This window comes from Vespa crabro, chromosome 20, assembly GCF_910589235.1.
Source record: "Vespa crabro chromosome 20, iyVesCrab1.2, whole genome shotgun sequence".
In the NCBI taxonomy this organism is placed as follows: Eukaryota; Metazoa; Arthropoda; class Insecta; order Hymenoptera; family Vespidae; genus Vespa; species Vespa crabro.
Window position 1 is genome coordinate 3411771 of NC_060974.1, and position 9732 is coordinate 3421502.

The 9732-nt window shown below is 27.9% G+C and overlaps 4 protein-coding genes across 5 annotated transcripts in view; 2 read left to right on the forward strand and 2 right to left on the reverse strand.

Annotated features, from left to right (window-relative positions):
* Positions 1–204: 204 nt before the first annotated feature.
* Positions 205–2080, reverse strand: LOC124431293. Its single transcript, XM_046979022.1, has 2 exons — positions 1093–2080; positions 205–783 (listed from the first exon to the last, which is right to left on the reverse strand). Exons 1-2 carry the CDS (start codon positions 1870–1872, stop codon positions 274–276), a joined length of 1290 nt encoding a protein of 429 aa, XP_046834978.1. The 5' UTR covers positions 1873–2080; the 3' UTR covers positions 205–273.
* A 224-nt stretch (positions 2081–2304) lies between these two features.
* On the forward strand, positions 2305–4023 carry LOC124431077 (meiotic nuclear division protein 1 homolog). Of its 2 annotated transcripts, none has more exons than XM_046978501.1 (5): positions 2305–2645; positions 2923–3376; positions 3448–3553; positions 3644–3790; positions 3861–4023. In XM_046978501.1, the coding sequence occupies exons 2-5, from the start codon at positions 3150–3152 to the stop codon at positions 3996–3998; spliced, it is 618 nt and encodes a 205-aa protein (XP_046834457.1). In that variant the 5' UTR covers positions 2305–2645; positions 2923–3149; the 3' UTR covers positions 3999–4023. The 2 variants fall into 2 exon arrangements, with proteins under 2 accessions (XP_046834457.1, XP_046834458.1); XM_046978502.1 differs by having other exon boundaries at positions 3142–3376.
* A 312-nt stretch (positions 4024–4335) lies between these two features.
* On the forward strand, positions 4336–7805 carry LOC124431075 (squamous cell carcinoma antigen recognized by T-cells 3-like). Its single transcript, XM_046978498.1, has 6 exons — positions 4336–5097; positions 5177–5358; positions 5432–6309; positions 6391–7018; positions 7104–7251; positions 7336–7805. The coding sequence occupies exons 1-6, from the start codon at positions 4539–4541 to the stop codon at positions 7779–7781; spliced, it is 2841 nt and encodes a 946-aa protein (XP_046834454.1). The 5' UTR covers positions 4336–4538; the 3' UTR covers positions 7782–7805.
* Positions 7806–7933: 128 nt separating this feature from the next.
* LOC124431076 overlaps positions 7934–9732 on the reverse strand; it is a 4273-nt gene continuing 2474 nt past the window's right edge. Inside the window, exons 3-4 of the mRNA XM_046978500.1 lie at positions 9221–9566; positions 7934–8869 (exon numbers count right to left, since the gene is read on the reverse strand). Coding sequence (XP_046834456.1) covers positions 8499–8869; positions 9221–9566 — 717 coding nt within the window. The 3' untranslated portion in view covers positions 7934–8498. The remainder of the gene's footprint in view (positions 8870–9220; positions 9567–9732) is intronic.

The following is a 9732-nucleotide window of genomic DNA, read 5'->3' on the forward strand; positions in this document are numbered from 1 at the left end:
GAATAATTTTGTCAATGTATTTTAAAAAAGAAGAATAAAAAAATGAATTTTTCATCCATTTTACCGATCCAGATATATGTATGTATGTAAAATAATAATTATGTCTATAATATTATTCGTTCTTTCTTAAAATATTAAATCGTATTGCGTTTGTTATTTACATATACAATATATATAAATATATATCTTCTTTCTGCTTCCTTCTTTTTTTTTCTTTTTTTTTCTTTTTTTATTTTTTCTTTTTTTTCAATCTAGGAATTTCTACAATTGATCTCATTGCAAGGGACTAGAAATATTCTGAGTATTTTCGTATTCCGTATTGACGTTGATTTTGTTGATATATAACGATGAGTAATTACGTTTTAATTCATGATTTATCGGCTCAGTATAAATAATACTTTCATTCGATGAATCATTGAATCTTTTTTTTACGACTTCTTTTAACTCATCATGAACGAAAGATTTTCTTTGATAAGAATTCCTATCTCTCTTACAATGACTTAAAACTTGCCTATAACGATCTATATTGTCTTTATGATTCCACGTTTCTTGATCTTGATGTTGTTCAGGTATAAACGTAAGTTTTTTAGACATTTCTCGAATCGCCGACGGTTTGACAAGATTTTCAATGGATTCTTCGACCGACAATATTCCAGAACCATAACCGGAATCTTCCTTACGTGGATTTATTTTTATTGATTGAAAGGATTCAAGATATTTCTTTGGTGTTGTCTGATTTCTTTTAATACCATAAATCGGTCGAATCGTTGCATTTCGATTTAACTGTAATAAGAATAATAATATATAATAATTAATATATATATTATTGCATATATTTGTATATATGATATATTATTGTACACAGATTGAATCAAAAGTTTCCAAGTGATATTAAAAATTAATTATCCTTTTTCAAAAATTTTTAGGTTAATTGTTGTTGTTTTTATTATTTTTCTTTTTTTTTCCCCCTAGGAACTTTTGATATTTATCTGTTAACATATATTAAAATTATAATAAAGATTATCAATCATATCGAGATAACAACGAAACAACAAAAAATCTTTCTACTTATTAATAATAATACATATTTACATTTGTATTATTTTTATCTTTAGTATTATTAATAACAACAGTTTGCAAAGAATGTGCTCTTGGTATAATTGATATAGAAGGCAATATTTCATGATGCTTCTCTGATTTATCACAAGATCGAGAACGTCGGGATTTATTTTTATTATTATGTTTTTTCCAACTGATCAAAGAACTTAAAACTTCTTTGATAGATTTCTTTTGATTGATTTTTTCATCATTTGTAGTTTCGCTCCATCGTTTATCCGAAGTCGTCCATTTTTCTTTTGGATCATTGTCGACCAATCGGAAATTCGATGACGATGATTTGGCAATTATGTCCGAATCGTTAACGATTTCAATATCATTCTCGAATGTTTTTACATTTTTATTCAATTGTACATTTTTTATGTTCGATAATCTTTTAATATTTTCATCCAACGTCGATTCTCGTAGATTAGAAGAATTGTCACATGTATCGTGATAATACGTAGTGATCCTTGGTAAAGGGATTCTCATGAAAGATCTTCGTAAAAATTCCTTATTTACATTCTTTGTACGATCATTACTTTTATCATTTTTCTTTTCAAAACGACTAATTAATTTTGTTACCAAATTTCTCGATTTTTCTGCATTAACAGAAGAAGGACTACTTGATTCAATGTTCTTCTCGAAATCTAAATCGTCGGACATATAACACGTTCTATATCGTTTTTCGATCAAATTTTTTGTATCTTTTTTATTCGAGTCAATCTTATCGATCATATTCGACACAGATTTCGAATGTTTATTTATCGAGGACATTATTTTTCGAAGGATTATATTTTCTATATATTCTACAGTGCACACAAAAAAATGAGAGATTTAAAAGCACACCGAAGAAATGTTTTCTCGATTTTAATATTATAACTTCGCAATCGTTAGTACAGGAATACAATGTAGTAATAATAAGATTAAGTGAACTGTTAGAAAACTTTTTGCCAAACAATAAATATTTAGAGGTCATATTTATTCGGTGACGTAATCACGATTCGTAAATATTAATATTTTTATTTTAAATATATATATATATATATATATATATATATATATATATATATATATATCGATATGATGAGCTATTAAGGTTAATAATTTTTTAATTAAATATACATAAAAACATATTAAACGTTTTTTGTCATTTTTTTGAAAGACATGTTTTTTCTTTTTTTCCCATATAGCAAAGGACTCCTATTTGTGTTAAATAATTTTCAAACATATTTTGGATTGTATGTTACTACGATCATATAAAGATTAGATAAAGGATATATTTGTTTATTTTGAATGTTAGTCATGATCATTGATTGGCTATAACGTAAAAGAAACGTTTTTGAAAATAACTAAACATAATAAATTTATAATAAATCTATCATTATCATTTATTTAAACAAGATGAACAATATATATATATAATTTATATGTATTTTAATTTATAAACGTTTATAAAGTCGAAGAAGAATCTTTTACGTAGTTTAGCTACGACGTAAATTATTTTCATTCCCGCCGAATTGACTTAAAACATAACCTGTGAAACATTGGTAAGTGATCGAGTGACATTTTCGAGTTTAATTTATGTATTAACTTATTTTTATTTAATTATTGACATATGATAAAGAATATATGTAATTTCAGGAATATAATAATAATATATATATATATATATATTCTTTATTTATAGAGAGTTAGAATATAAGAATTTGTTTGTAACCTTAATTCGTAAATTTTTATATCGCCATTGTAATGAATATTTGAATAATGAAAGTATTTAAATTAAATTTTGGTTTTGATTGGTATTAGTTATATTCCTTTTTTCAGCTAATGGAAATGATATTTAATCCATGAGGTCGTTCATTTTGATCTGTAAAGTTTCCAACAAATATCGATGAAAATAAATGTCTTTCGTCTTGATCTTCAATTATAAATTTCTTTATCAAAAGAATTGTTTAAGTGTCTACATATAGAAGAAACTATTTCATAATTGCGTTGTTATAAAAAGATATTTAATAAATATACAGTGTAATTATTTTGATACAGTCTAAAGAATGTCCAAAAGAAAAGGTCTGACTCTTGATGAAAAACGAGCTAGAATGCTTCAAATATTTTATGAGAGGAGGGAATTTTTCACGTTAAAAGAATTAGAAAAGATTGCACCTAAGGAAAAGGGTATAGTTGCTCAAACTGTAAAAGATGTTCTTCAAACTTTAGTAGATGATGGTCTAGTTAGATCTGATAAAATTGGCACTTCTATATATTTTTGGACATTTCCTGGGTAAGAAAAATTTATATGAGGCTTATTAAATATATTGATTGCAACATTTTTAAGAAAATATATTATCTTAGAGAGAATATAACTGCTGTAGAAAATAGGATAGCACATGCGAGTAAAAGAATAGTTGAAGCTGAATTTAAGCTACAAAAATTAAAGGAAGAATGTATTAAAGAGCAGGTAAAATGTGATATAGAAATTTTATGATTACTTTTAAAATACATTAAGTGCCATTAAAATTATTACAATATTCAATAATACATTACTTAGACTGGTAGAGAAGATACAGAAGAAAGGCGAAATTTGTTACAAGAAATACAGCAATTAAGAGAGAAAGAAAATGAATTGAAAAATCACATTGCTAAACTTAGTGACGTAGATCCAGAAGTAATTGGAAAAATGGCAGAGAGAGCACAGGTAAGAAAATATCATATCAAATCTATCTATGTATTAATTTTTGAGAAAATAATTAAATGATTTTGATTAGATGTTCAAAGAGGTAACTAATATATGGACAGACAATATCTTTGCCATTCAAAGTTGGTGCAAGAGAAAATTTGATATATCAGAGCAAGATCTCAATAAACAATTTAGTATCTCTGATGATTTAGACTATAAGGAGTAAAATATATTATATTAAAAAACAAAAATATTTATACTTTTATATTTTTGTAATTAAAATAAATGTTTTATATATATATATATATATATATATATATATATAAATCTACGTACCATTCAAAAAGAATTCCTTTCAAAACATTTACCACTTCCTATGATTTATAAATCTCAAAAGTGCAATTTTTAAAAGTCGCATTTGTTTTTTTTTTTGAGAGAGATATAGGTAAGCAAGTAAATAGGCATTTATTACATTATTATAGTTTCATATTTTATACATTTAGCATTATATGGAGATGTTTATATCAAGAAGCATAATATTATTGCAGATATCATAAACAATGATTTATAATATGTCGATACTATTGCCCTCTTTGTTATCAAGCGCAACTAACTTACGATTAGTGGATTTTCACCTTTGAATATAAAAAAAAAACAAACATAACCTTCGAACGAGAAAGTGTTATTGTCAGTTTACAGTTAGAAAAATTGAAATTTAGAGGAACGTCAGAGGGATTATTTCTTTCTCCGGATGTGATAAATCAAAATGGAAGAAATGGATTTAAAAAATGAGATAGACAAAGAAAACTGTTCAAGTGCGAGCTCATTAAATGTAAGTAAAGAAGAGGTAGAATTAATTGAAGATGAAGAACAAGAGAATGAAGAGGATGAAGAAATAAATAATAAAGATGAGAATGGGGATGGTTTAAATGATGATGATGATGATAATGAAAATAATGATGATAATATGGATGATGATGATAATGATGATGATGATGATGATGATGATGATGATGATGATGGTGATGATGATGATGAAGGCGAAGACGACGAAGATGCTGATGAAGCAGAAATCAAAATTTTAGAGACTTCATTGTCACAAAATCCTTATGATTACAGTAGTCATGTAGCATTGATAAAAAAATTTGAGACAATGGGAGAACTTGAACGTTTACGTGGTGCAAGAGAAAATATGAGTTCAAAATATCCATTGAGTTCAGAATTATGGTTATCATGGATACGCGATGAGATTAAATTAGCTGTTAATACGGAAGAAAAAGCTGAAGTTATCAAACTGTGCGAAAGAGCTGTTAAAGATTATCTCTGTATGTTATTGTTTTTATACTTGTTCAATAACAATCATTATTTATAAAAATTATTTATTGAAATTATATTTATTATTAGCTGTTGACATTTGGTTGGAATATTTACAATTCAGTATTGGAAATATGGATAATGAAAAGAATGGAACTAAAAATGTTCGTCAGCTTTTTGAAATTGCATTAACATCCGTTGGATTGCATACTATCAAAGGAGCGATAATATGGGAAGCATTTAGAGAATTTGAAGCAGTATTATTTGCATTGGTAAGTTAAAGAAATATAAATTTCTTTGTGTTAATATATTTTACTATCATATATTTGGTCTTATTTCAAGTAGATTGATCCTTCAAACAAAGCTGAAAGGAAGGAACAATTGGAACGTATTGGAAATCTTTTCCGTCGTCAATTAGCATGTCCTTTACTTGATATGGAGAAAACACATGAAGAGTATGAAGCTTGGAGAGCTGGAGATGGTGTTCAAGCTACTATAGATGATAGTATTGTATTGGGAGGATATGAACGTGCTTTTGCAAAATTAAATCTACGTCTTCCTTATGAAGAAAAAATAGTATCTGCACAAAATGAAAGTGAATTGTTTGATGCTTTTAAAGCATATTTGTTATATGAAAAACAAAATGGGGATCCAGGACGTGTTACGGTTTTATACGAGAGAGCAATTGCAGATCTTAGTCTTGAGGTACCACTTTGGTTGGATTATCTTAATTATCTTGAAAACAATATTAAGATAGAGTCGATATTAAGTGAAATATATGAAAGAGCATCAAGGAATATTCCATGGTGTTCAACAATTTGGCAAAAATGGATTAGAGCGTATGAGAAATGGGAAAGACCTGTTCTAGAAGTTCAGGTGTTATTGGAAAATGCTTTAGCTATAGGTTTTCCAACGGCAGAGGATTATCGTGATTTATGGATGAAATATTTAGAATATTTGCGCCGAAAAATAGATAAAAATGTAGAAGAAGACGATAAACAAATTGATATTCTTCGTAATACATTTAATAGAGCTTGCGAACACTTAGCTAAAATTTTTGGTTTGGACGGTGATCCAAATTGTATTATTTTACAATATTGGGCAAGAACAGAAGCTATAACAGCGAATAATATGGAAAAGGCTAGATCTCTTTGGACTGATATATTTTCACAAGGCCATTCGGTAACTGCATCTTATTGGTTGGAATATATTTCTTTAGAAAGGTAATTTATTGTTATATCGATAAATTATCTAGACGAATTTGAGATATAATTTATATCTTATAATTTTTATCTTAAATATAGATGTTACGGCGATACGAAACATTTGAGAAAGTTATATAAAAAAGCATTAACTTCGGTCAAGGACTGGCCAGAAAGCGTGGCGAATTCATGGTTGGATTTTGAGCGTGACGAAGGTAATCTCGAACAGATGGAATTTTGTGAATTGAAAACAAAAGAAAAATTGGACAAAGTTATAGAAGAAAGGTCAAAAGCTCAGCAGGCTAATTTGCAAAATGAATTATTTGCACAATCCAAAAAAACAAACAAGAGAAAAGCTGAAGATGCAGGTAAATGGAAGAATTTAGGAAGTTCTGCCTTTAAAATAATGAAAATGGATGAAAGAAATAAATTTAAATTACGGGAAAGTCGTCTTGACTTGGATAAGAAAATGGAGGATGACAAGGAACAAATTAGACCTGAAGTACAGCCCCCGCCAGGTTTTAAATCATTTGAAAATGAAAAAACAATTGATACAAATCGTGATATAGATGATAAGTTAACCGTATTTATTAGTAATTTGGATTATACGGCAACCGAGGACGAAGTTAGGAACGCTTTAAAACCAGCAGGATTAATAACTTCGTTTAAAATGATTAGAGATTATAAGGGACGTAGCAAAGGTTATTGCTATGTACAATTAAGCAATAAAGTATGCCAATGGATTTTTTTTAAATATATAAAAATTTATAATTTACGTGCTCGTCGAACAATGATAAAAATATAAATTTTTACAGGAGGCCGTTGAGAAAGCATTAACGTTAGATAGAACACGTATAAATGGACGTCCTATGTTTGTTTCAAAATGTGATCCTAACAAAAGTACAAGAAGTTCAGGATTTAAATACAACAGCATTTTGGAAAAGAATAAACTTTTTGTTAAAGGTATAATTATATAAAAGTTTGACATTAGTGGGAAAAAGAAATTTTATTAAAATCAATATTAATATTTTTTTAATTATATTGTAGGTCTTCCAGTTGCAACGACAAAAGAAGATCTTGAAAAGATATTTAATATTCATGGAAAATTAAAAGATGTTCGTTTAGTTACTTACCGTAATGGACATTCCAAAGGATTGGCATACATTGAATATATAGATGAAAGTGATGCTGCTAAGGCTCTTATTGCTACCGATGGTATGAAAATTGGAGATAAAGAAATAAACGTGGCAATTAGTCAACCACCGGAACGTAAAAAAGGAGAAGAAATATCTTATGTAAAATCATTGGGTAGTAGTACAGTAAGTAGAACAACATTTGGATTACCAAAAACATTATTATCCATGGTACCGCGAAATGTTAAAATTACGAGCATTAATAATACTAATGATAATGATAAAAGTTCATCTAAGAATGGAATATCACAGCCGAAGAGTAATCAAGATTTTCGGAATATGTTGTTGAATAAAAAATAATCTATTGTATTATCATATAAAAAAGTATTTTTAATGATTCCAGTGTTCCGTATCACGCAGTATCCTTTCCTATATCTGAGAAATTATAGATATTGTATAATTGTATAGAGCAAAATATATATATATACAAAAAGAAAAGAATAGAGTTTTTATAGACAGAAAATAAAAAAAAAGAAAGAAAAAAAAAAGCTGTGGCAAAAGAAAGCTACTAAAAACTTTCTTCAATCTACGCATGTTCTTCTTATTAACTAAACTTGCAAGCATCTAATATTTATATACAGTATACATGTTAAATATTATATTCTAATTTTATTAGAAAAAAAAAAAAATATATATATATATATATATATATTGATTATTGTAACAGAGTATACAGAAAATAATAAGTATATCATGGAATTAATTAATAAATATCGTCAATGTATAAATGGATAATGCGTATATACACAATGGAAAATACATAAGAAGTTTGTGAATTGTTTTCTTTTGACAATTCACGCAATGATCACGTTCGATCACACGTACGCGCAGATGTTTATAAAAATTATTATTAAAAAAAAAAAAATTAAAAAAAGAAAAAAAAATCTATATAAATTTATATAAAGGGACACAATTAAAAAGAGATAAAATTACAATGGGTATACTTAAGAAAAATCTTATGAAAGAAATTTCTTTTATAATAACACGTACAAAATCAATAATCGTTGTTGTGTATTATTACATTTGCAATTGTGCATTAGAGATGTGACATTTCTTGTGTCTTGGCGGAGCCACAGGTGGATTCTCTGGTGTCAGAAGTCTTCTTTGCAAAAGCCATTTTTTGGCTCTACCAGCGTGGTAATAATACGCGTAAAGCAGTGCCATAGCAGCCAGCACCACCAAAAGACACGTACCAGCGATGATAATACTGAATAACCATGAGGGTGCTGATATTGGTATCGAAGTTGGTTCCTCTGTTGATGTATCCATAGGTGTACTTTCTGTTGTTGGCACTTTTGGAAGATCTGGTAACGATAAAGTTTCATTGTCACCGATAGCAATGTCGGCACATGCACGAAATTCCTCTTGCGGTCCGCATCCAATGGCACCTAATGTACAATACATTTTCTCTATATTATTATTTTAATCGTGTATTCTCATTCTTAGTTCTTCCTTGCAATCTCTCATCATGTAACAATTTAACGTGAAAAGAATTTAATGAGCATTGCCGAAATAACAGTAATATGACGAAGAAATTTCATCACGATATGATAAATTATGCGCTTATTGTCATTCTACTTTCTACAATGATATTACAAAATCAATCCTTATAATATTTATGCAAAAATTATTATCATATATTTTAACGATAATCGAAAGTATATTTAAGGATCATCGTAGTTTTACGTATAATTATTTTTCATTTCTTTCTTTTTTAATTTTAAATTTAAAAATAATACCTGTCCCATTTCCACAATCACCCCAATTATTTCCAGCTATGTATCTCCATTGAAATACGCATTGTCTGCATGTCAATCCTTCTGGTAATTTATAATATCCTTCGAAGACTTTATTACCAGGACCAGGATAATATCTTGCTGTAAGATTTTCTCCACGTAGTAAATACTTATCCAAACATTCCTGTGTAACTTCCTTGTCACGATAGATCATTGGACACGTGCGAAATTCAAAATAGCCAAAATGATTTGCTGTTAACTCGACGCGTACCGGTATAACGGAACCAGTTCGATATCTTCGAACGATCACCCCATTTCCATACTTTCCACCAGTTTCGTGCAAACGTGGCTGATAATAATATAAAAAAAAATATATATATATATACGTATATTTTTGATCCAAGTTCACAAAAAAAAAAAAAAAAAAGGAAATCAATAATTTCATTGTATTTTCGATTGGATTATAAGAAGAGAAACTTTTTTTTAATGGCATAAATATAATAATTTATCTGATA